The sequence below is a fragment of the Osmerus mordax genome, chromosome 10, assembly GCF_038355195.1.
Source record: "Osmerus mordax isolate fOsmMor3 chromosome 10, fOsmMor3.pri, whole genome shotgun sequence".
In the NCBI taxonomy this organism is placed as follows: domain Eukaryota; kingdom Metazoa; phylum Chordata; class Actinopteri; order Osmeriformes; family Osmeridae; genus Osmerus; species Osmerus mordax.
In genome coordinates, this window is record NC_090059.1 from 14,844,295 (window position 1) to 14,869,913 (window position 25,619).

Below are 25,619 nucleotides of genomic sequence, written 5' to 3' on the forward strand. Positions count from 1 at the left end.
CAGAGCATGCGTAGAACATTCTAGGGCGCACTGAAAAAAACAAAAATATCAATGCCGATGCATTTATATTGTAAAAGTCGCAGACTGTGTTTTAATTTACTAGAATATATCGGTGTTAAGAGATTTCAAATATAATTTCATATAAAAAATGCTACAAATAAAATTTTATATGATCAAAATACATACAACAAAGTTGATTAGAATTGTTTACATAAACAAATGTTCCTGTAAGTATTACACAAATATCACAGATTTAAACAGACTGATAAAACTGTCTATTGGGGGGGGGGTAAGTTTCAAGGTAATTTCTAGGGAAACCTTGTATTTTCCCAAAACTCAGTTGAAACACACCTGTTAACTAAAACTTTTATTTTCACACTGAGTGGATGGTTACAGTAAGTGATCTATAAGGGTCCACATGGCTAAATGTTGACTCCCATTAGGTTTACAGGCCGGTCGTTGTAGCGCTTTGAAATGTCCGCTTCAATCTGCAAAGCACACCACAATTGACACAAGTCACAATCCTGTTGTCTATCACTCACAACATATTCCTAAACATTTTAATAGTTCTTATGTACACCCAATCCCATGCCAATTCAACCAACGTCCTGTAAAAGCAGTAGACTCTCAAAAAACCAAAGGTCAAAGGCCACCCTACCAGTTTCTGTAGTTCCTTGGTGCGGGCTGACAGCAAGTCAATGCGGGGTTCCAGTTTAGCCTGCTCCTCCAGGGCTGCTTGCCTCTTCTCAGCCAGTGTGGCCCGTTTCAAGACCAGGATATCAGCCTGTTTAAGCTTCTGCCTCAATACCTCCGAAACTCGTTCCACATACCTTACACACACACACACACACACAAATCAAGTAAGTACTAAATGGCATTGGGGACTGTTAAAGGGGTTGGTTAGCAGAATGAAATGAAGCAGCCTCTAATGCCAATTTATTGTCTTCCATTTATCATGACTACATACCGCGGAGAGGCCTGGATCATGAAGAGGTGCTGCATTCGCAGGGTGGTCAGCCGAGCCAGCAGGTGGCGCACCTCTGCCAGCATCTCCTGGACATGCGTGCGGGTCTGCTCCTGTATGACTGAGGGGGCAATCTGGAACTGGCTCATAGCCACCACATCTGCCTCTTCTCCCATCTCACTTAATCGCTGGGTTAAGAAGACTTCCAGCTGTCAAAACACAAGTTTTATTACCTATAGAATAATGACAACAATACGACAAATCACAATAAACGATAACACTCATATATTATTTTTTTCATGAGCCAGTATTTGCAGACTACAATGCATACTGGACTGCACAGCTGAAAGACTAACTAAATGTATCCAGAGTTTATATACAACACAACATTTTACATTACCTCCATTAGCTCATCTATGAACTGACTGCGGGTCTGAGAAGTCTCTAGTATAGACAAGGCATCACCTCCTCGGGCCACACCCTCAGGGCCTTAACCAGAGACCACCGTTACTAAAGCCAATTACTTTCTTTCCAGTCTATATACTTTTGGATGTTAGGAACCAGCAATACTCACAGTCAGTGCCTGTGTCAACAATTTCTATCTCTATTGGGGCAGTTTCACTTCCTCCCCAATCGATGCCATCACCACCTGTGTCCTAAATGGAAAACAGCTGAACTATAGAGAATACACATTTCCACAGGCGATGTTTACAGCCCCAGGCAGAAATGAAAAACACTAATAATATGACTTCCTCTTAACACTTCTTACCTCAGAGGCAGGTTCCAAGCTAATGCCCCAGTCCACTCCATCCTCAACAGTGACACCAAAACTACCATCCTGTGCTTCTGTCCCTGTTCCACTGCCCAGGTTACCCCAGTCAATCTTAAAAAGACAAATTCCAGCAAACATATTTCATACACACACATCTTTGTCTCTATAAAACACCTCGTCAATGTGACTGTGACACGACAGTGAAAATGATATGCACCAACCATCTCTTCTGTGACTGTATCTGGCGGTGCTTCCTCCATGACAGGCCTCTCGATAACTGTCGGGGACATTCCCGTCCTCCACTCATAGAACGTTGTGTTACCTTTCTGCTGGACATACCTCAGCATGGAGAGGACTTCCTCAGACCTGAGGAGAGGGAATCGACTCTAACCAGGTAATACTTTAGGTATTCAAGTATTCTCCAGCAGAGAGTACAAACATCTCCATTCGAATATCACAGTAAATTATTAAAAATATATATATATCTTGAGCAGATGGGAATGTGATTATGTACACACCATTCACAGACAAAGTTTGTGAAGGCTGTGTAAAGCAGAATTTGCTCCTCAAGCTTTGCTGCGTCCTTCCCCACTTCCCCAAGAATCACTGGGAGATCTTTCACTAGAGCCTGCAGCTCTCTGGCAACGTTCTCCCCCTGGGAGAGAGGAAGAGACACACGAGGCAGAGGCTATCGTGTTAGTTGCAGCACAATGGGCACAGCTAGATCAAGAATCTCAAAAAGTTGCAAGCACGTTGCAATTGTGTACATGCGCTTTCGCTATAACTAGTTAGGTCCGTTAGTATATTTTGTGTGTATTCACCGTGATGCCGTACTGTTTGCAGGCAGAATAAAATCGTTCCCTTAGGTCAGCAGCACCACTCTGACACTCCATCTCTCTTCGGCTGAGATCCTGCTGCAACTGCTGGGCCTTGGCCACCTGCTTCCTCAGCGCAGGGCCCTCATAGCTCACACTGCGACTCAACAAGCTGGCCACCTCCGCTGGATCACACACACAACAGGGAACGGAATCAGTACTGCAGGCGGAAGGCTGCCATGACCAGAGTTCCTCTGACTGACTATTGCACTGTAATCCCAGTCTTGTGTATTAGAAAGGTAGGAAGGCCTTTGTTCAAGCCGATCACGTACAGACCCAGTGCAATTAACTGATTCATCTTGTTATCTAATCCAGTGGCATGTGTGAGTTTCTGGGCTGATTTGAAAGCCTGCTTCCAAAGTGCTTCTCAGGAATTAAGGAATTAATTGAGTGGAAACACAGTTCAGTCTAACTTACCTAAGTAAGCATTGTCTGCCTCATAGAGTGATATAATTTCCTGCCAGTCCTGCAACAATAAAGCAGTACATTTAGATATTTAGCACACACTCATCCAGAGGGACTTACAGTAAGTACAGGGACATTCCCCCGAGGCAAGTAGGGTGAAGTGCCTTGCCCAAGGACGCAACTTCATTTTGCACGGCCAGGAATCAAACCGGCAACCTTATGATTAATAGGCCGATTCCCTAACCGCTCAGTCATCTGACCCCCAGGTGGGTAACAGTAACAAGATAGCAGATACACATTTTTATGTGGAACAGCACTGGTCAGCACATTTGTGTGAGACATGGTATCCTCTCACCTTCATCCTTTGAGATGAATATCTACCGAAGATGTTCTTGGAGGAAGCCTCTGTTCCTCTCAGTATTTCCACTATCCTCAAACAGTGGAAGTAGTGGATGTCTGCAAAAACAATGAGCCAACACACTCAATCTGCAACTATCATGTACTTCATTGTAGCAGAAGCATCGGAGCATGGCGCCAGTAGAGCTTCTTAATCACAAAGTAATAAATGAACATGTAGTACAGAACCACAAGAGCAGTCTAAGGAGTGAGGGACATACAGGAGCCTGACAGCAGCTGTTTGATCTCCTCGTTTTCTGGCATGTCCTGGATGGAAGCGTTGATCTTCTCCCGGATCGACATCACTGCACTCTGCCATTTCAGACTGCAGTGTCGTCTGTCCACTAACCAGTCTGCAAACATAACAGGGTTGAACAATGATGAGGTAAAACTGTATTAATATCAGTAACTACCCTCATGTGTGGTACATAAGTGCATGACGATTGCAGAACCTTACCTACAAGTTTGCTGGTCTGTACATCAATTGGGAGGGTTTTTACATTCTGTGGAAGGCATTGCATTACGTTAACCTTTAATATGCCATATAATATGGTGAAGATTGACGATAAGTTCGTTTATTCACCAAAGCTAGCTAGCTACGTAGATAAATAAATAAAAAACGTGGAATTGACAATGCACAAAGGAGCTGAGCTGCTTTGAGCTGCTTCTCATAACTTCATTGGGCTTCATAATCATTGCAACGTTGTTAAACAGAATCGCTAAGACTACAGTTTATCTAACGTTAGTAGCACTAACCAACTCGGCGTCTGACAGCAGTTGTTTTACAAGCACTACAAATATATCAACAAGTCGGCATTTGTTAGGAAGACATCGGACATCATGTCATACCTCCATTGCCTCTTTAACGGTAAAATAATAGCAGAATTTCTTTATGTTATCATAGATAAATCATAGACACATTTACACACTTCCCGTCCAAAGTAGTATTTACAGGACAGTAGAATCCTGGTCGAATCGACACGTTAGAGGTAAGGCAACCAATAGAGAAACATCATGTTGCTATTCCTCTCGGACTGAAATATATTTAAACCAATAAGAATCTACCATACTGAAGCTTGTTTCTACGTTGTGAGTGTGGATTCGCATTCCACCATCAGAGGGCAGTCCCCTCAAAATCATGAACTGCTTCCAGAACCATGGGATGGATCTTCTTCTGCCCAATGCCACCCAGAGCCATAGAAAAAAAATTATATGGCTCTGATGCCACCTATTTGCATTTTATAAACCCAGTAGACTATACATAGGCTAATTATTTTATTTTATACGGTTATTACGTTTTGTCACCGACTACATTTGGTAAATGATTATACATACAAGACATTACTTCAAATGTTTTGCTTTGCACCTTATTAGGCTTAGGTATTATTGATGAAGTCAAGATTCCAACCCACCCATCCAATTCCATAATCCATTCTAAGCATTAGACCACAAAAAAGTAAATTACTATTTTAAAAGGTGACCCAAGATGTGGACCAATCCTGGATTTGAATGTTATTCTGATTTCCAAATCAGACATGGAAATTTACCCCTGTTTGTAATTCGACCTCTACATTCAAATTACCTATCTGAACACCTTCCTTCTACAGATGACCTTTCAAGAGAAGCTTCAGAACTCCCGGCAAGTTACCATTCGGCCCACACCTTTGTCACAGGATAGGCCTTCACAAATCCTGTTCATTGGTTTGTTTTCACTTTGCAATTATTCGTTTGAACTTTGTACCTCTAAAGTTGATAAAACAGTACTTTAACAGGATAGTCATCTTGTAGTGGATTGGCAGGTTGACAACAGGACTTCAGTCTCTCTTGAAATCACATGGCCTTTACGTGTACTTATACATGGAGTTGGGCGGTCGGTAGGTGTGTTTTATAAGGGTGTGTGTTAGTGTGAGCAAGAGGGTGAAAGAGACGCCAATAGGCAGAGAGAGAGAGAGAGAGAGAGAGAGTGAGAGAGAGAGAGAGAGAGAGAGAGAGAGGGAGAGGGAGAGGGAGAGAGAGAGCGAGAGAGAGAGAGAGAGAGAGAGTGAGTGAGTGAGTGAGTGAGAGAGCAAGAGAGAGAGAGAGAGAGAGAGAGAGAGAGAGAGAGAGAGAGTGAGTGAGTGAGTGAGTGAGTGAGTGAGTGAGAGAACTGCTGCACCTGTGGCATAACAGTGGAATGTCAGCACAATGAAAGACTTCTGAAAAAGGTTAGACAAGGAGTGATAAAGAAAAAGCAAAGGCAACCACGATTAATGCACCTAAGCTCCGATATGGCTGGATATTTTAAGATCTGAAATTGCCCTGCTCTCCAAGATACTGACCACAACTTCATCAAATAGGTGAGCATGAAAAATCTCTATGTCTGAGCATAAGGAAGCTTGTACGGTCTTTCAAACTAACTTTTTATGTTTTTTAAAATGATCATTTCATTTACCCACTATTAATTTTTGGAGTGAAACAGTTTCAATACTGTTGTTGTTGTCTTTAATGTGTGGTTGTTTAAATAGTTAGCTGTAAATGTTCCTTAAGATGGACATTCTGTATAAGCACATGAATGTATGTGTTGCAATTGTTTCTATTTGTAGACCTGTGGATAGATGGTCCAAGGTAAATATAAAACTTTGTATGTGTGTGTTTATAAACAGTAGAATCCCCAAGAGATAGTGAGCAGAATCTGAGCTTAGACATTCTGTTACTCAATACAGCAGCTGAAGGTCTTGTACAAAACTACGTTTAGTGAAAACTTTGTCTGGGACAAAGGTCCTCCACAATCACAAACGTCAAAAGAAACAAGCGTGAAACAATGCATTGAATAGACTGGAAGACCCCATCAGTACATCCCAACCCTACTGTAGGTAATAACCTGAAAGTGTTGTCAGGTGTCTGGCAGTGAAGCTGAAACCTAAGTCTGTTACAACATCCAGCTCAATAATCAAGAAAGGGCAGAGCAGGCACTCGTGGATTCTTCTGTCCCTCATGCCTTGTATCATTGAAAGGCTCTGTAATGCTTAGTTAGTGTTTTTCCAGTGTTTATTGTGAGCACAGTGTTCCGTCTCTGTGAACTATGAGGCTTTGCGGGACTTCTTGCTCAACCACACAAAACAGAACACAAAGTTACTTATTAAGAGTTATGGAGGAGGCTTCCATAACTCGAGTCAAACGATCTCCTCAGTACCAAGTACATGTAGTAACATTCTGTTAAATGACAGTAAATCTAATTTTGAAAGTAATCCTTGATAAAACCCTTCAAATATTGCAGTTCCCTATATCCCAAAATAAGTCTTAATTCATACATCCTTCTAACAATATCACATGTATACAAGCCAGAATATGTGAGGAGTAAAGCTTATGAACTGAAACATGAGTGGTAACTCTTTTAGGGAACACAAAACCATATAAGCTCATATTGGAGTGCAAGTGTATCGATTTCCGGGTGTCCGTACACAAACAGGTCAGAAATAAATGTAATTAAAGTTGGAGAAGCAGAAAGAGTAAAGTACACTGACCATTATGTAAGATATCTGCCATGGTGACAATTTCTTTCAGGACATTATTACATAAGTACCTCAGAGATAAATATAGCATTTCAGTATGAAGTGACTTATCATTTGTTTCCTATGCCAAACACTAAACCACTACAATGTCAGGTGCCTTCAGATTAGGATTTGAAATGTGATTCAACGGTCAAGCAAGGATATGGGCATGGATGCTGGATGGATAATGGTGCAAAATTCACTTACCACCTTACAGTGAGTTTTGTGTTGTTTCTTGTAGTCAACACAATACATGGATCTCAAGATTGTATAAAATAAACAAAGTACGAAGACACCATCATGATGGATTTTAATTGTGAAGCCAGATCAGATAAGCGCGGTGAATCAAAGATTCATAGAAGGAGTATCCACAGAGCCCACCCCTCATGTGGATATACAACTTTATTTTTCAACTATGATGAACCACAGGTGGTGGTTGTAACTGTGACAGGACACATATCAGGCCTCAAAACAGGGTTCAGATAAATGGTCATCTAGCTCATTTACATTTGTCGGACCCCGCAAGTGATCCTGGAAAATCGCATGTTAAATATTTTCTTTGACATCTTTTTGATTATCTGCATTGTTGGGAATGAGCACAGTTCCTATGCTGGCAGTAGAAATGAATGTTCAGAAACAAATTAAAGCTTAACTGGGCACTGTTAATGCAATCTATGTGCATTTATGTATTGATTCAGCTCCCATTGACTGAAATCTCATATGTAACCTATTGTAGACATCCCAAGGAATGGAATCAGTTTTACAGTGCTATGTGACTAAACTCATGTATAGCATTTGTTCTGAACAAATTACGCTGCCCCTGCTGTAAGGAAACAGCTTGCATTCTCATTAGCTGGAAGGCTTTTTTTGAGTTGATATCAGATCACATGGGAGTGACATGGGACACTACTCAGATGCTAATTAATTTATAATCTAAGAGCCTGTATCAGATTTCCTTCTCAATTACTCCTCCTAATCACCTAGATGTAACTGAGATAACAGAAAGCTATCAACTATTGCTGCATGAACCTTGGCGCAAACCACTACAAATACTGTTAAAACTGTGCACTTCTAGTACTTGATTGCTTGCTCCAGTTCTTGTAAGCGCTGTTGTAATCACTACTTGTATGCTTTGGATGAAAGAGTTTGCTAAATGAATAAAAATAACAAAAGAAAATTAAGCAGTAAACACTCAAAGACCAAAGGGAGCTGTGCTAAATATAAAAGACGTGGAAAAAAAATTTGTTCTGGAAACACAATGTAGTTGGTGTTTAGCAATGCAAGCATGGCTATGAGTTATGTGTTATGTGATGCCAGTCTTGTCATCCCAGTCTGCTTGTGTTATTTGACCTCACTGCAGTGAAATTATTTAGCACCACTGTATATTTGAATAGACAGCCACATTGATATGCATCCTATAACTTGTGGTGCATCTTCAAACACACACAAGACTGTTCAGAAACATCAAACACACCTCCTCAGTGCCCAACACTGTCTGGGGTGCATAATATGTACCACAGTGACATTAACAATATGACTGTATCCATGCTTCCCCCCAGGTCTGCCACTAGTCTCTGCGTGTGCCATGGCTGACCCCAGCTGGTGGAGACTGACCTTTACACGCAAGAAGAAGTCAGAGGCCAAGGTCCTATATGAGATCCCAGCAGAGTACGGCAGCAACACTGGGAACAAGGAGCACTCCGGCAATCCTCCTTGCTCAGACCCTATGGACAGCCAGTTCAATGCACGTCTGGAGAAAATAGTGGATAAGTCTGCGACCAAAGGACGGCATGTCAAAGTGTCTCACTCCGGTCGCTTCAAGGAGAAGAAGAAGATCCGTGCCGCGTTGGCCGAGAACCCCGACCTGTTCCCCCAGCATGACCTCAGTGATGAGAACCATATGGCGGAGAAATAAAAATTTAAAACACTTTCACACTAATATACACTTAAGATTTTAACATTTACATACACAGGCAAGCAAGACCCACAACACACACACACAGCCATATTGGCATTCAATATAAACAGAAAAAAGGCACATTATGGCACATTTATGCTGTAACTTTGTAGTTGGTGCCGAAAATGGCTGCCTAGGTAGGCTCTCCTGCCAAAGTAAATTCCTTGTCTGTGCAAACTTTCATGGCGAATAAAAACCCATTCTGATTCTGACATAGTAACCACTGAAATCTTCCTCACACACCTATACAAACAAGTTATCAATTGAGCACCATTGTATAACTTAGTATATTCCACCTTCAGTCAACCTTTTATGAAAATGTGACTTCTGATGAGAAGACATTTGTTAGGCTATAAAGATGTGTGGATAATCAATCCACGGAAGATATTTTTTGTTTATATTCTTCCAGAAAATTTGTATGCATTTAATTCACATAACATGGATTGATGTTGGTTTTAGGAGTTGTTTTTAATAAATGTGAATGATGTCTTGAATCTTAACTCCACTCCTTGCCTATACATCTAAGTGGTGGTGACATAGGAATGTATAAGCAGAGCTCTGGGTAAAGCATTTCACTTGTTGCTTCATTGTGTGTCTGCTGGCAAGACTGAGGTAAGTGAGTCAGTCAGACAGACACATGAGGGTGAATAGATAGATGTTCAGATGTGACAGCAAAAACATGCATGTCAATTTTAACCAAAACTGCACTGTACAATGCAGATATTTAAAGACAAAAAAATATTTTGAAAAGTTCATCTGTGACTGACATCTGCTGGACAGAAAATGTACTGTACCCTTTGGTAACAAATTTAATTTTATATTTGTATAACACAGTCGAGAAAAATAAGAATTATTCTTACACAATAATCACATAGTAGACTAAACAAAAGCATTCACACCACACACAAACAGGATAAACTTGGCACAAACATTACGTTTTATCCATATCCAGGCTGCTGGGTCCTTATATATATCTAAGACTGAAACAACACAGTAGCATCTAGAAATGCACTCCTCCTTCATTTCTATAACTAATACCAATGTTAAAATAGGGGACTTAACTCGCCAGACAATGTACTTTTCATCAAGTATCACAGCAAAGTTCCTGGAGGTTGTCGGAAATGCTTAATCAGTGAATAACCGGTGAGCTGTCAATCATTACCCAACATCCTGCCAGAGAGACTTTGCACTACAAGTCAAGTATACAACACAGCATTTTCCAATTTCTACAACCTTGCATCAAAAGTAAGTACTGAATAGCAAGTTGTTACTTCAGTCAAGCCACATGTCATCCTCCCCTGAACTAACATAAGTATGGAAGCAAATCAGTGACATGTTTTGAATTTTAAAAGGCATTGAATACTTAATATAGAAATTTAAACACCACCGAATTTGTTGTTTTTTAATTCACCTCTTTGAAATAAATTCATATTTCTGGTCGAATTTTATCAATTCAAAACATTATGTCACTGATTTGCTTCTGTAAGCTCTGCCATTAATTTGATTGAACAAGCATCCTTTTAACATTTACACATGGTTTGTTTATATAGACATCCTTAAACATCTTGTCAATCATCAACACACACGCCGTTACTGTTAAGGTGATGACAATGAAAGTGACAGTTTGATAATTCTCAGTCAAGTGGAACTATGCCAGGCCCAATCTCCAGCCTGCTCAGCCATCCAAACTCCCCGATGCAGCGGCCCCTCTCAGGGGGACAGCCGCTGGTACACCCAGCCTCCCTCTGCTGGATGCTGGAACTCCTTCAGGTCAGCCTCTCCATTTTTGGGCTGTGTAAAGACGATGCGATCATGTAGTCTGTTGGTCTGACCCTGCCAGAACTCCATCAAGTCGGGCTTGACAATGTAGCCGCCCCTGAGAGGAGGATGGGAACAGAATAATATAGGTTTCAATTTTATGTTTTGCCAATAAAATAAACACTTCACTTTCAATCTGACCACACCGACGATGTAATACTAACCAATAATCAGGCATAGGGACTTCTGTATCCTTGTACTTTTCCTCTAGTTCAGAATTTTTCTGTCTCAGGTACTGCAAGATTAAACCACAGCAGTTACTGAAAGTGTAATGGACTGTAAGAAATGAGTGAGTAATGTCAGAAAACATAGGTACATGCTTTTCCTACATAGAAAATGTAGGGTAGGACAAGCCAACAAATCTAATCATCTAATCTCGTTTTTTGTGACAACACGAGGAGACATGATGACTGATGCTTACATTTCTATCAGGCACCACCGTGCTCTGCCTGCTTACAACTGCCCCGATCTGGCTGCTCTTGGGACGGGAGTGGAAGTAGTCACAGGAACTCTGGTAGGGGATTCGCTCCACCTTGCCCTCAATACGGATCTACACACACATGATGAGTTAACTCCAGTATAGGCACCTCATCACATGAAGAGCTGAACAGAGGTATTGTACTAAATCTTACTTATAGTAAGGGCACACCTGTCTGTTTAGAGGCTCCCAGTAGAAGACCAGACAAGCATAAGGGTTGCTCTCCTATGGAATAGAAATCAAATTAATTATGATATGGATTAGCATTCCATGTAGAAACATGATTCTCACTTGAATAATAAATGACCGGTTGTATGTTGTGTCAAAAGCTGTGCAAACTCCAGGACATATAAGGTATCCATTTCAATCGATAGCAACAGTTGACTTCCTCTTACAAGCAGCCAATACAGTGGCTGTAATGGAAGAATACTGACCAGCTCTCCACCTTTTCGGCTTTCATAGTTAGAAAAAAAACGGAAGCCTTCATGGCTGTATCCTTTTAGCAGGACCATACGGGCTGAAGGGCGTCCATCTCTTGGTGGAGAAACAGAAAGAATGAAACAAAAGAATGCCAACGAGCAGTGTGTCTGAGATTGGCAATGGGTTGGAGTCCTACTTACTTATTAGCTGTGGCAATACACATTGCATTGGCTTCTAGAACTTCAGGACACTTTGTGGCTTGATCGAACCAATCCCCAAACTGCTTGATAGGGTCCAGTGATGCTAGCTGGTCCTCCTCAAAGCACTGTGGGCCAAGTATATGAAACAATAGCATTTAATTTCACAATGCACTGAAAGGCAAGTTGCCTTTTGGCATTCAGTACTCCATTCACGCATTGTGATGCTGTGTATATATTGTAGCTATGTGATTTAATATTGGATAGCATAATGTAGGCTACTGAATATTTTTATCATACCTCACAAGGTCATTTGGTAAGTTGAGATGCTGATTTTGCATCGTATACAATGTAAAACAGGCACTAGTAGACCTACATCGTGCAAACTGCAAATCCCTGATTGACTAAAAGCAGGCCTTCCTTAAATAAATTACCCATGAGTTTACGTGAGGTGAACCTGCCCGTTAACATGGCAGAGGAGCTTCCAAACTTTGCATTCTTACCTCATCGTCTCCTTTGTATTTTTTCCGCATGTCACTGAGATCCATAGCTGTTGTAGTGCTTGACGATTTTGTGCAATGGGGTCGTTGAAATCTCTTTCGAGGACAAACAGTCAAAGAAGAATGACAGTGAAGATGACTTCGTATTATATTCTTCAACACACTGCAACTGAGAATGCGCCTCATGCTTGTAAAATAACGCTGGAACTGTCATTACGCAGTATCTTACGTAAAATATTACGAAAGACTTTTGCAGTTTTGTAACAGCATAATAAGACAAACAATTAAATGTTTCTACGATTCACATTGCTCTTGTACTTAAAAAATGAACAACAAATTACAATCCTAATAGAGCAAATCCACATTCAGCAGAAAAATATTGATAAAGATGACGTCGGTGATTTTCGATTACATCTTTCGATGATCACCTACACATGCCTTGTTGTATTACTTCCTGTCAAAATGGCAGCGACCTTGTGTGGCAAGTTACTGCAGAGCCGGGGTAACATTTATGTGTTTATTAAACCAATATTGTTATTTATTTGTTAGATTATAAGTAAAGGTGCTGTAGTAGATGGATCACATGCTCGTACTTGGACGCTTCTATTTGTAATTGTGTTCAGATTGCGTTTTCTTGACAGCAGTAGGCAAGGGACATGAGTAAGCTAGGTAGCTAGCTTGCTATCTAGTCAACGGTCGGGCGACGGTGATTTCTTTTGACTGTTTTAACTTTAATCTCTACGTCTGAAACAGGAGACTATTTTGCCATTTAGGGGTGTGGTATCTTATCTTGGAATAATATCAGCCATACCAAATACTATCTATTCATCTGTGCAACGGATGCATACACAATAGCATTGCTAAGGTTTTTGTTATTGTACTTCTTTTATCCTCCAGTACGGCTGCCCCTGACACATAGTGTCCGCCATATGGCCAAGGCAGTCACGCGACACAGGAAGCCTATGCACATTATCAAGCAGAAGCTGTTGGCCCTCACAGAGTACATTCCCCCTAAACCACAAGCTCCCCCAGGGGCATTGACACCACGCGCCAGACCAGTTCAGGAGGTAAGAAGCTTGGAGGCCGGTGATGAATGACATGGTATAATGAGCGATAACTTTTTATTGACTGTCTTGTGGGCTCAGCTGCATGCAAAAGTTATCTTTTAAAGAACAATATGATGAACCTATTCCAGATTTATTCAGACTTTCAATACTTTTTTTTCATCAGGAGAGTGCCCTAGCGTTGATATTGAAGAGGGATGTGAAGACCATGTTCCAAGAGTGTAAGATGATTGCTGTCATACAAGACAACGCTACAAATACAGAAGATATGCTTCTTCTCAAAAAGAGGCTCCACAAGCATGGGATCGCCATCAAATTCATACCTAACCAGGTAAAGAGGTGCCCAGGTTCAAATTCCTCAATTGTATTACTGTTCCGTACTGTTTCAGCACTGACTAGTTTTGGTGTGTTTCACTACAGGTGATGAAGTCTTTTCTCCCAGGAAGCCCTTACAGTAATCTGATGCCACTATTTATTGGTCAGACTGTTTTATTTGTCAGTAAAGAGCCCAAGGTGAAGGAGATGCTTGTCTCTCTAAGGAGCAGTCCACAGATGGTATTGTTAGGTGTGTGTATCTCTCACTATTGTAAAATTAAACCCACTAATGCTATTCCCTGAAGGAACATGTTTTTATTCAAAATCAAGTTCTAACTCTCACCATTCCATTTTACAAACTAACATTCTGTGTTCTATCTCCTCTCCTAATTGCAGGGGCCTGTGTCGACAACACGTTGCTGTCACCACAAGGTTTGCTGATTTACTCCAAGCTGCCTTCAGTGACAGTCATCCAGGGAGAGTTGGTGAGTGGCCTGACCATGCTGACCTCTCAGACGGCCTCCCTGCTACAGCGGCACCCCACCCATCTGTCAGCCCTGCTCCAGCAGTACCTCAAACAGCAGAGTCCAGAAGCAGGTGCAGAGGACACTGCTGTGGAAAGCAGCACCACGAAGGCAGAGGAAGAGACATAGGACATGTGACCCCTATGGGGAGGAAGTTACAGGGGCTGCTGGGGAGGAAAGCAGGAGTGTGATGTCTGGAAGATTCTGGTCTTCTGGTCTCCTGTGTGACATGCAGAGCTTCTGCTTGGGTATGGACAGCTCTACTTGGACTTGTGGAGAAAAAAGAGGAAAAAAACACCTACCAAGTGCAGTTTGTTCATAAATAAACTGTATTGGATATTTTGTTTATTATCTTAACTTAAATGTTGTTGTACGTAACTGTCATAATGGACATAAAAGAAAAATAAATATTCTGTCATGTCTGTTGCTTTGCTGTCATAGGCCTACTCTTGTTTGACCTTCTGCTCTGTTTGGGATTCAGTTTCATATTTTAGGAAAATAAGTAGAAATAGACTTGTATAAAGTAGTGATGCAAAATAGTCATGACAACTAGTGTAGCCCAAATAAACACAAGTGGTTTTAGAGAGCCTGATAAATACTAATCTTGGGATTACAGTATGGTAATCTAGGTCAGTTAGTCTATTACCATTGCTATTCTAGGACTTCGAGTCAAGTCATTCTCTTCATTTTTGTAAATCAATAGGTTTGAAAAACAGTGTGTAGTTTTTCTTTAATTTAGTGCACAAATGACACGAAGCAACCCACAAAAAAGTGCCCACGTCATAATTTCAGCATGTTTTAACGATAGAATAAGTGTATTCTAAATGTATAGCCTATTTAGCTATAGAGTAAAAATCAGTCTTGAATCTGTTAACTGAAAAGATGTAGTATGTATAGATTGACGCACTCTCAGACACGTTTTTAACATGTCTGGAGACACTCATGGTGAGCACATGTAATTCCGATTTAATGCGGATAATGCCCACACCACATTGCGCAGCGGCACAGCTCTCCTCGGATTTACAGGGTACGCATTTGAATCGTTGAAAGACAACCGTGCAGACAAGATAAACAAATTATAGAAACACTTTTTCTTGTTCACCGTCGGATTTATCGTAGTAAACCACACCGGTTTACTGATATGTTGAACTTTTTAAATGGCAAAAAGCGTTTCTTGGACATATCACAGAGGATATGATTATCAAACTATGACAGGACATGAACTTCAGGTAGACAATCTTTCTTTTAATGCATGTAAGTGAATACCCATGATAAAATTAATGGGTGAAATAAATTGGTTGCATTCATTTAGATTCAATAACGTATGATGATTGTATGATGCACTGAGCTCAAATTGAAACAACACACTTGCATGTTTTGCTAAACATAGTTGCAACTACAACTATATGTTTTAATGCCACATTCATCTGTAAATTTGGTACTATAAATGGCTTTGTTTAGAATCTAAGTCAAGGTGTTTGGGGACAGTGATTCATAATGGGCTTTAGATAAGAACCTACAAGTCCTCGTAACCATGGGACCTGTAAAGCGTACATGCGATTGCGCCACCAATCAACAATAATAACAAGTATTTACATCAATTGTGCAGGTCTGGCTTCTTTTCATTAATTGTTTGGTTTCTCATATCACGTCTATAATATCTTGTCATCGGTTGCTATTATTTATATAATCAGGACAATTGAGACTCCTCGTACTGATACTGTCTCCATGTCAGACCATCACTGCAGAAGACGAATGATAGTGGTGATGAGTTGGGGTGAGACCCAAGGGCACGGAGGTTTCTCAAATAAGTACTGAACATTGTAATTATGTGTCATTCTGTATCTACCGGGATATGGTTTATTAAGTCTGGTATGTTTGTTCAAGCTTCCTTCATGAACATCTATTTAAGTTGACTGCCAATGTTCAGTAGGCTTAACAGAGACAATGCCATTGTAAGGGTAAGTTTTAAAACTGTTACAGAGCTTGGACAACTGGACATAGCTTGGTATCCTCTTTACCATGAAATACATTCTCAAGGTGTGGCAAAAATTTCAGATTAGTTTATGCAACCTTTGTTGGCAGCAACAGTTAATTCTGAATGAAGAAGAGAGGTTAACCATCGGTAGTGATCCCTTACCAAGAGTAAGGGATCTCTCTCTGAGGAGGGTAAAAAATATCTACAACACATTGGAACATAAATAATATGCTCATACCGAGATGCATGAACTCATTTTTAGCCATAGGTTGGTTTTAGCGTCCATAATATGTCCTTAATATGTCCACAATACTAGTTTAGTGAGGTTCTCTTTGAGGATTGAAAGATAGATTTATTTGGTTTAGGTCCCTATAAACTATAAAACATGATATTCATATAATTCCTCAATGTGTACAGTAGCCTTTGTCCTATGGTTTACTATAAGCTCATAGCACTTTGTTGCTGGAGCTTCTGTGTTCTATGCCTTGTGATCTTGCAGCTCTATGTTCAAGTGGCAGGCTGCTAAAAAAAGTCCCTGGAAAGCCAATTAGTCCCAGGCTGGTAATCCTCTCCTCTTAGAACCATCCTGGAATAAGTGACAGACTCTGTTCTGATTTGTACATGTCCCCGTTGTTTGTTAAACTGTTGTGGTACAAATATGTAGGCCAAGATCTAACAACAATACCATACTTGTTGTCTGGTACAAACAAAACCTATGGCAACATAAGACTTATTGATATCACTGTAGCCAGACATTTTGAATTTGATATGATATATCTTGCTTTAGAGATAGGGTGAGAAGCTCGGTCATCCGGGAGGGGCCCAGAGTAGAACCGCTGCTCCTCCGCGTCGAGAGGGGCCAGTTGAGGTGGCTCGGGCATCTGATAAGGATGCCTCCTGGACGCCTCCCTGGTGAGGTGTTCTGGGCACGTCCCACTGGGAAGAGGCCCCGGGGAAGACCCAGGACACACTGGAGGGATTATGTCTCTCGGCTGGCCTGGGAACGCCTCGGGGTCCCCCAGGAAGAGCTGGTGGAAGTGGCCGGGGAGAGGGAAGTCTGGGCCTCCCTGCTTAGGTTGCTGCCCCCGCGACCCGACCCCCGGAAAAGCGGCAGATGATGGATGGATGGATATCTTGCTTTATTAATTGTAACAAATATTTAATGGAAGAATGCCCACAAATGTATACAGCTGATTGTGTGGCTGTAGATTGACAGTGTTCTAGTTCCACACTTTAGATCCAAGTAGGAACAGTTTGTAACTAATAACCCAATTTAGTGTCCCTAATTTAGATCCCTCAATGCACTAAAGGTCCACAACAGCAGAATGTTTGGTCTCTCTTGAAGTTTTATATTGAGCAGCTGTCACATAGAGAATGTAAAGATAACAGATTTATTTCATTAAGGACTTACTCTGAAAGCCAAAAAAGGGAATCTGGAAAAGAGATTGTTTTACAGCATATCATCAAAACTTTCCTGGGGGAGTTTCCCTGGAATAATGTTTGGCTTGTCAAAGCTCCCCATGTTTCTGAGGAAAAGATCCAATCTAATCAACCAGGGTCTGGTAGTTGAGATGCCTGGTGAGGACAAGATCGCTCTCAGAGCTCAGGGCTCACCTCGGGTTATTAGGTAACCCGATTTGGATGAGCTCTTTCAAGTCCATTGCTCTGCTTAGGTTAGTACTTTCCCTCTGGTTTTACGGCCATGGGTCTGTCTCTTTGAGGTGACTGAGAGAAAACAGTATGATCCTATTTCCTTAGCTATAATTGACTGTAGCCCAATAATCGCTACCATCATTCTGCCGGAAGTAACCCTCTTGTTGGAATAGGAATTTTCTGGATCTGAGATTTCGGAGGTTTGGATAATTCATCTCAAGCTATCTTTTTAACCTTGTTCCTTTTTGTTGCTCTTTTCCAGATTCACATCAACCTGACATGAAAGGGAGGGCATAGGAGATCACGGTCTTGTCGAGAAAACCACCAATAACAAGTGTCAGGGAAGTGGTCTTTCCAATTCAAAATGGATCCCTACGGGTCCCCCCTCAATCGTAGCCAATCAGTGACGAGTGGCTTGGAGAAGTCCTCTCCCGCATGGAACAAACCCACTCACTCCCGCAGTAGCAGCACTGCCTCCTCCCGCCACTCCCGCCTGATCAGCCAGGTGAGCCAAGTCGCCCGTTTTACACCTCAATAATATGATCGTTTTTTATCACCGCCAAGTGTTGATCATGGTGCTTTCTGGCCCTTAGAATGCCAAAGACTGGGAGGTGATGGATGATCTTCAGCTGGAGATGATAGTGGTTAGCGAGAGCATGCAGGACATGACGACTCCTGGTATCTGTGAGGGCTACCTCCTCAAGAGAAGGAAGTGGCCACTCAAAGGCTGGCACAAGGTCAGAGAACATCCACCTAATTTCTGAATGTGCTGTGTCGTGGTTCAGTATTTGGGAACTAAGCCTAAGGGCACCAAAACCAACACATTGTATGCACTACATGTATGTCACTTTAGGTCAAAGCATCTGTTAAATGAATAAAATGTAACAATGTCACTGGAAGCTAAACGTCAATCTGGCTTTGGTTTCAGAGATACTTTGTGTTGGAAGGGGGCATTCTACGATACTCCAGAACCCAGCAAGAAGTAAGTGTGCTGTCCTCACACAGCAAAGCACTATGCCCTATTTTTGATTGGAAAATGGTGTTGATAATTGAAAACTCTTTCCACAGATCTTAAGGGGAAGAGTCCAGGGCTCGTTAGATGTCAGCCTTGCAGTTATGTCGATAAACAAGAAGTCAAATCGTATCGACTTGGATGCCGGAGATATTCTTTACCACATGAAGGTACAACCTCATTTCACATTTGAATTTTTGACGACCCGTTTCACATTCTCTGTTCAAAAGTGTTGATTGGGGGTGCCCCTGTGAATCACTGGGTAGAACACACACCTTAGGCTCAGGCCTGTCACTATCCAATAAAGAGTAAAACTGCCCCCCAATTTTTTTTTAAAGGTTCAGGCTTGATTCACCAGCTTCATGCATCCTTTTTCTTTCGCCCAGGTAAAGAGCCACGAGCTCTTCTACATCTGGGTGACCAAGCTGAGCGCCCACCGCATGTTCAAGAAGAACGAGGCGGCTCACGTTAACAACGGCTTCCTGCAGGCCCTGTCTCTGGGCACCTCTGGAGATGTTCAACGGAACGGAGACACGGTGAGCAATCTTTTATAGCTAACCCGATGGATATCTGTGAATCAAGCCTGCATGTTTATCAACATTACTCTATCGTAATGAACGTCCATTGTCTTGACATTGTCTTGTATTAACGTGTGGGATTGTCTCGGTGCCAGTCTGTGTACCCACACTACCAGAGCACGGCTGGGTCATACACGGGAGAGGCAGCTGCTCCGTCAGAGGGGCTGCCGTCCGCCAACCCCGGAGTCAACGGCAAGGTGTCTGCCTGGCTGCAGCAAAGCCACGACACAGAAAGTTGTGCTCAAGGTACAACACGAACACGCTATGTATCAAAGAACGAATCGATTTATCTACCATGAATCTGCTTCTTCATGAGTCAAATGTGTGGCTACGTTTCTGGGAAAAGGGTGGTTTTACAAGAACAGATGCAAAGTGTTAGAACTAGTCGATCCTATGCCTAGTTTATCATGGCTTGTTGGCATGGCGAGGGCATTAATGTTGTTCTGTGTGTCCCAGAGCTGAACAACTGTCAGCTGGACCTGTCTGAGCTGAACCGTCTGGTCCAGAGGCTGCACCTTCTGGAGGGCACTCAGGCGCTCAACAACGGAGACCTACAGCGCATCATCAGCATGCAGGTTGGATCCCTCCCAACATATCATTTGATATGGACACATATACTGTAGATTGAAAAAGAAAATTTTGGGGGGGCTATGCCGCAGTGACTGATATTGAGGGGTTTTTTTTAACCCAGAACCTCTCACTTGAGAAGCCCAAGAAGAGCAAGTCGAAGATGTGGGGTAACTCGCGAACGCTGTCGAGAGTGGAGGCCCTGGGGATGGTACGAACGGTCTGTAACCTTAAATGACTTTTCATTTTTAGAGGCTTTTCATGCTAGTTGTGTTTTGGGCAGTAGAGCCAAATAGTTGGGCTTTCGGTATTGACTCATTGAAACGTTCATAACTTTTCCATAGAAACCTGAAATTGAAATAAATGCATTTCACGTGTGTATCCATGACCAGCCTGGTATCAGTAGATTGTGTTGGGTTTGAGCGTTAAACAGCCCCCATTCCTCCAGTAACTTTTAGGCTTCTTTTTAATCCAAAGCCTTTTCGTGGGATTACTAAATCGGTGAGTCAACACTAGACAGAACATGGAACAACTTGACCTCCTTAAGCTCTTCCATGTTGTTCAGTCACATAAAGGGTCAAGTAAACACACAGAACGACTGGGGACAGATCCAGTTTATAAGGCAAACAATTTGTTTCTATATCCCATTACATACGTCCTTTTAAACTGAAGCTTTTTCAGGTTTAGTGAAGTGATCATTGTTCAAAGAAAGATTTGTCAGTGTGACTGAAACGTCAAAGTATTTGACAACCTAGGCTTGGCATGTGCACTCTGAATCCCCATTGCTGCAGTAAGCTTTGAGAGCTTCTCACTAGTGTGTAGAACTAAACAACAGCAAACTGTTCACCATTTTAGCAATCACCAAATCACACAAACAAATGACAAAAACAGAGTGGTTATGGTTGATTCTATGGTTAAACCTTCATCCGTCCTCCATGGTGTAGCTCTCCTCTAGTCACCTGGGAAGTTCCTCCCACCTGGGCGCCTCCGTTCCCTCCATCCCTGACTACGTCTTCTCCCAGCTGGCCCCGCCCACTGTCACTTCCCCCGAGGGCAAGAAGATCCAGCAGGACATCTGCGCTGTGTCCCAACGAGGTCAGAGTCACTGACACACACACACACTCACACACACACACACACAAACACACACACAAACACACACTCACACACACACCCACACACACACACTGACACACTGAAACACACACACACACACTCACACACTGACACACTGACACACTGACACACTCACACACTGACACACTGACACACACACTCACACACTGACACACACACTCACACACTGACACACTGACACACTCACACACACATGTCCTAACCTTCTTCCGTCTCTAATACTCCTTTTCTCTTCACCTCAGTTCATGCCTCCCTCAAGTCAGTGTATGAGGCCCTGGCTCAGGAACGCCAGAGACTGCAGGAAACCTGGGGGGTCCCTGACAACAACCAGCCCACCACTCTGGTCGAGGTGAGTCTAACGTCTGAGAAATGGGTTAGCTAACTCCCTCTCTCTTTCTGTTACCCTCCCTGTCATTTTCTCTTTCTCTTTTAATATTTTTTTATCGCTTTCCCCCGTTTCACCCCCCCCTCCCCCCCTCACTCTCACTTTCACTTTCACTCTCTCTCTCTCTCTCTCTCTCCAGGGAAGGGGCTCTTCCCACCGTCCTCCCTCTGTGGCTGACTCCACGGCGGAGTATTTCGATGCCAGTGATGACGTCTTGTGTGGAAGCTCCTCAGAGTTGTCTGACGAGTCTGGCCTGAGCGACGGCACCACCAGCAACTCTGAACCTGAGGAGGGACATGGTGTGTAGACACACACACATAAACACACACACACACATATGTCATGTTTGCAGTGCAAGATAGCTATAATGCTTACCACTGTCTATCAATAGCTACAGCCACCCGGAAATATCGTGCCAGCATCTCCAAAGCTCCCAACAGCTTTTTCCCAAAGAGCACGGGCCGCCGTACAACCTTGGCTGCCCACTGCCCCGACAATAGCCATGTGGGCTTGATGGCCATCCTCTACAACAACATCGGCAAGGACCTATCCCGAGTGTCCATGCCAGCTGCCCTCAACGAGCCCATTAACCTGCTTCAGAGACTCTGTGAGGAGCTGGAGTACACTGAGCTTCTGGACACTGCCAACAACACCCAGGACCCATACCAGAGGATGGTGAGGCTTTGTTCCTATTGTATTGCATTTGGTGATTATTTCTTTCTTTTTCACAAGACAGAGTAAAAAGGAATTTCTTTTATTCTGAAATACAGACTTTTAAAGCCGCCACATAAACCACAGTCTGTGCCCCATCTGGTTTGAGATAGGATCTGTGAAGGTGAATGTGAATATTCTCTTTGTGCGCAGGTTTACATCGCTGCCTTTGCCATATCTGGCTATGCAACCGCTCACCACCGTAACCGCTACAAGCCCTTCAATCCGGTCCTGGGGGAGACCTACGAGTGTCATAGGGAGGACAAGGGTTTCCGCTACATCAGTGAGCAGGTAAGACAAACTTCCCTGTAGCCACTCAGCAGTGCTGTGCAGTGAACTGGTCAGACTAGAGGTCTGTTGTCTTTGATACTGTGGATGAATCCCCTTTTTTTCCTGTCTTCCCCCAGGTCTGCCACCATCCCCCCATCTCGGCTTGTCATGCTGATTCTGATCATTTTAGCTTCTGGCAAGGTCAGGTGGTTTTCATGTTGAATAAATATTGTAAGTCTGGAAGTTTTGATTTGAGTATTCCTGTGATGAAAGGGAAGTGTCAACTTGGTTCTGGTATGTTTTAACAGTTAAACATGATGTCAGAGTACAGTCCAACACAGACATGTCTCCCTGTCTTGTACAGATCAGAGATGGAAGAACAAATTCTGGGGGAAATCCCTTGAGATCATGCCAACAGGAATGGTGAATCTTACCCTCCCAAAGTGAGTGCCCACACTCCAAAGCTCCCTTCTCCTTCCATATCTTTAAAGTTTGGTTTTCAAATCTCTTACTGCTTTACCTCTAACTATTGGATCAGATTTGGGGACCATTATGAGTGGAATAAAGTGGTTACCTGCATCCACAATGTCCTGAGCCAGCAACGTTACCTCGAGCACTATGGAGAGGTCACCATCCGCAACCTCAAAAGCTCTGCATGCACCTGCAAGATCACCTTTGTCAAGGTGAGCACCCGCCAACGCAGCTAAAAGCAACAAGATTCTAGATTATACACAGAGACATAACACCTTGAGATCTCATTGCCTTTTAAAACATTAAAAATAGGTAATGGCTAACTATGGAAGCATATCAGTGACATAACACCACCAAATCTTTTTCTTTTGAATTCACCTCTTTAAAATTGAAATATATTTAAAAAATAATAACATATTGGCTCGATTGCCTTACCTATCCTTGGTATCCCGAATGTTACAATAATAATTTTTTGGGATCCACATTTTTCAGATATTTTTTGCCTCAATTTATTTTGGCTTGAATTCTTTAGGGCTGAATTAAATGTAAAAAATTGGCCTTGAATTTTGGAGATCTGAACTTCTATGGAAGCAAATCAGTGACATGTTTTGAAATGTCAATTTTTTTCGACTTGGAGCTCAAAAGATTTGGGCAAAACAAATGTGAGCAAAATTATTCAAGCCTAAAACTTCAACTTGACTGCTTTTGTTTGTGTTTTAGTCCCGCTACTGGGGCTCAGAGACAAACAAGAACGAGGTTCAGGGGACCGTCCTTGACCAAAGTGGAAGTGTCATCCACCGGTTTGGTGGTCTGTGGCATGAAGGCATCTTCTGTGACACCTTACCCACTCCACAGTGTATCTGGAAGCCAAGTGAGTATCAAATTATTTAGGACAGTCTCCAATGAGTACTGATGTGCTAGTACTATTGGGATGGTTGAGTGCTCAGGTCACCATGGTGCGTTGCTCATTGGTGTTTTTTCCCTCTGTTCCCCTCCAGATCCCCAACCCAAGGACTCCATCCTGTACTATGGTTTCTCCGCTTTTGCCTTGGAGCTCAATGAGCTCAGCCCAGACCTCAAGCCCCTCCTGCCCCCCACAGACACTCGTCTGCGTCCTGACCAAAGGTGAGTGGCGCCCCCTATGGGCAGAGGAGGGGTCATCGTAGGACAACCACCTATCATAGAGATGTAGCTCATGGCTGTATGTCTTTGTCTATGTTATTGGATGATAAGGATCTTTTTATAGCTTGTTTTGTTTTCCCCTTTGGCCATAGAATGCTGGAGGAGGGACTAGTGGATGAGTCAGACAAAAAGAAAGATGAGGTGGAGGAAACCCAGAGGGAACGCAGGAAACAACAGGCCAAGAAGGGGGAGCACCAACCCCGATTTTTCAAGTAAGTTTCAGGCCCTCTTGTTCTTATCACACATTACAACATACACCGTAAATCAATAGCAAACTGTATGACATCTTGTACGTTAAATGCCTACATTTCTTACTGCAACCTCTCAAAAATGTCTCTCAGATATTCAGAAATGTTGATTGTGATCTAAGTAGACAAAGTTTTACAGACAACATTTAGCTGTTTCGTTATTTTATTGGTTGTTTTCTTATCCTCAGGCCAGCCACAGATTCTTCTGGGAGGGATGTGTGGCTGACCAACGGAACTTACTGGAAGCTCAGAGAGAATCCAGGCTTTGAGAAGATTCCGAACATGGATCTGTGGTGACTTCCGCAGACCGTAGCCCTGGCCTGACAGCATGGCAGAAAAGACACGATACATGGCGGACATTTTGAAAGCATGAATGAACTGCCCTGGAAGGCTCACAGAGTAGGGATGTTGCTGATGTGTTTAACCTTCCTGCCATGTCCTCCACCAAGCTCCCATGACTGGCTCATGGGAAGCAGCATACTAGCAATCCAGACAGACTATTAATCCCAGTAAAGGATTTCTCGCAGTCGTAGTCCAACCTGTTCTGTCAAATAAAACACAAAAAGTCAAATGACTGGTAGGTTTTCTAATTATATCTGTAAAAATATGTTGTCGCTACATGAGCAATTCTATTTCTTATTGTTTGTGTACTTTTGTGTACATGTCAGAGGTAAGCAATGTGAGGTCTCTACTGACCAAGACTAGAAACGACCTCTGCTGGAAGCTATGATTGTTAAGTGTTATTTATGCTGAAATGCTGTATATTCACCCTTGTCTCTTCTACATACTGTATGAGGGCATCTTTTAGAAACCAAATTGTGTTTTATTTTTTGATTCATGCTACTAGGCAATGCTAATATATTATTATTAGCAGGATAAGTGGTTGAAAGTACAGTACTGGTTGTATTCATGTACATGGGTCAAAAGCATAAAGATGCTTTTGATTGATGATTCTAAGTATGGTTGAATTATGGATGAATTATAATGAAGTTAGACATCACAGTGAAAATGTTCATATTATTTCAGTCTTGAGGTTAATAGTTAACAATCATTTAAATAATAATAATTAAAAAAATATATAATTAATATTGAACAGAAATATAAAACCAAACAATCGTGATTTAAGATGATTTAACTTTAATTCATGAATAAAAAAAACAACAGTACAATACACAAGTATACCTTTAATAAATAAATGTTATCCCTCAAAAG

The 25,619-nt window shown here is 42.2% G+C and overlaps 5 protein-coding genes across 5 annotated transcripts; 3 read left to right on the forward strand and 2 right to left on the reverse strand.

Annotated features, from left to right (window-relative positions):
* Positions 1–94: 94 nt before the first annotated feature.
* cdk5rap3 (CDK5 regulatory subunit associated protein 3) lies at positions 95–4,381 on the reverse strand. The gene is made up of 14 exons (XM_067244929.1): positions 4,262–4,381; positions 3,870–3,915; positions 3,634–3,765; positions 3,372–3,472; positions 3,029–3,077; positions 2,558–2,736; positions 2,255–2,391; positions 1,958–2,102; positions 1,734–1,847; positions 1,539–1,620; positions 1,365–1,453; positions 968–1,173; positions 659–830; positions 95–488 (listed from the first exon to the last, which is right to left on the reverse strand). The coding sequence occupies exons 1-14, from the start codon at positions 4,265–4,267 to the stop codon at positions 423–425; spliced, it is 1,524 nt and encodes a 507-aa protein (XP_067101030.1). The 5' UTR covers positions 4,268–4,381; the 3' UTR covers positions 95–422.
* Positions 4,382–5,547: 1,166 nt separating this feature from the next.
* prr15lb (proline rich 15 like b) lies at positions 5,548–9,385 on the forward strand. Its single transcript, XM_067245246.1, has 2 exons — positions 5,548–5,748; positions 8,502–9,385. The coding sequence occupies exon 2, from the start codon at positions 8,528–8,530 to the stop codon at positions 8,855–8,857; it is 330 nt and encodes a 109-aa protein (XP_067101347.1). The 5' UTR covers positions 5,548–5,748; positions 8,502–8,527; the 3' UTR covers positions 8,858–9,385.
* Positions 9,386–9,683: 298 nt separating this feature from the next.
* Positions 9,684–12,498, reverse strand: pnpo (pyridoxamine 5'-phosphate oxidase). Its single transcript, XM_067244316.1, has 7 exons — positions 12,316–12,498; positions 11,816–11,940; positions 11,630–11,729; positions 11,367–11,420; positions 11,139–11,267; positions 10,882–10,952; positions 9,684–10,775 (listed from the first exon to the last, which is right to left on the reverse strand). The coding sequence occupies exons 1-7, from the start codon at positions 12,496–12,498 to the stop codon at positions 10,610–10,612; spliced, it is 828 nt and encodes a 275-aa protein (XP_067100417.1). The 3' UTR covers positions 9,684–10,609.
* Positions 12,499–12,732: 234 nt separating this feature from the next.
* On the forward strand, positions 12,733–14,641 carry mrpl10 (mitochondrial ribosomal protein L10). Its single transcript, XM_067245242.1, has 5 exons — positions 12,733–12,814; positions 13,210–13,379; positions 13,543–13,707; positions 13,797–13,941; positions 14,088–14,641. The coding sequence occupies exons 1-5, from the start codon at positions 12,733–12,735 to the stop codon at positions 14,342–14,344; spliced, it is 819 nt and encodes a 272-aa protein (XP_067101343.1). The 3' UTR covers positions 14,345–14,641.
* Positions 14,642–18,210: 3,569 nt separating this feature from the next.
* Positions 18,211–24,704, forward strand: osbpl7 (oxysterol binding protein-like 7). The gene is made up of 20 exons (XM_067244314.1): positions 18,211–18,351; positions 18,440–18,583; positions 18,775–18,828; positions 18,915–19,028; positions 19,245–19,394; positions 19,553–19,682; positions 19,893–20,011; positions 20,128–20,214; positions 20,948–21,098; positions 21,383–21,489; positions 21,665–21,824; positions 21,917–22,200; positions 22,390–22,527; positions 22,644–22,707; positions 22,871–22,949; positions 23,045–23,189; positions 23,698–23,848; positions 23,976–24,102; positions 24,252–24,371; positions 24,596–24,704. The coding sequence occupies exons 1-20, from the start codon at positions 18,211–18,213 to the stop codon at positions 24,702–24,704; spliced, it is 2,574 nt and encodes an 857-aa protein (XP_067100415.1).
* The last annotated feature ends 915 nt before the right edge of the window (positions 24,705–25,619 follow it).

Bases quoted from the DNA above. Each gene is read 5' to 3' on its own strand.
- osbpl7 (XM_067244314.1), top strand. From the start codon at position 18,211: ATGGATCCCTACGGGTCCCCCCTCAATCGTAGCCAATCAGTGACGAGT. The intron at 19,029-19,244 runs GTACAACCTCAT...TCTTTCGCCCAG, and splicing joins ATATTCTTTACCACATGAAG to GTAAAGAGCCACGAGCTCTT. The intron at 19,683-19,892 runs GTACAACACGAA...TGTGTGTCCCAG, and splicing joins CACAGAAAGTTGTGCTCAAG to AGCTGAACAACTGTCAGCTG.
- pnpo (XM_067244316.1), bottom strand. From the start codon at position 12,498: ATGAGGCGCATTCTCAGTTGCAGTGTGTTGAAGAATATAATACGAAGT. The intron at 11,730-11,815 runs GTAAGTAGGACT...TTCTCCACCAAG, and splicing joins TGTATTGCCACAGCTAATAA to AGATGGACGCCCTTCAGCCC. The intron at 11,268-11,366 runs GTGTGCCCTTAC...ATGTGTGTGTAG, and splicing joins GGGAGCCTCTAAACAGACAG to ATCCGTATTGAGGGCAAGGT.
- mrpl10 (XM_067245242.1), top strand. From the start codon at position 12,733: ATGATCACCTACACATGCCTTGTTGTATTACTTCCTGTCAAAATGGCA. The intron at 13,708-13,796 runs GTAAAGAGGTGC...GTTTCACTACAG, and splicing joins TCAAATTCATACCTAACCAG to GTGATGAAGTCTTTTCTCCC. The intron at 13,942-14,087 runs GTGTGTGTATCT...TCCTAATTGCAG, and splicing joins TCCACAGATGGTATTGTTAG to GGGCCTGTGTCGACAACACG.
- cdk5rap3 (XM_067244929.1), bottom strand. The intron at 3,766-3,869 runs GTAAGGTTCTGC...TTATGTTTGCAG, and splicing joins ACAGACCAGCAAACTTGTAG to ACTGGTTAGTGGACAGACGA. The intron at 3,473-3,633 runs GTATGTCCCTCA...TTGTTTTTGCAG, and splicing joins ACAGCTGCTGTCAGGCTCCT to ACATCCACTACTTCCACTGT.
- prr15lb (XM_067245246.1), top strand. From the start codon at position 8,528: ATGGCTGACCCCAGCTGGTGGAGACTGACCTTTACACGCAAGAAGAAG.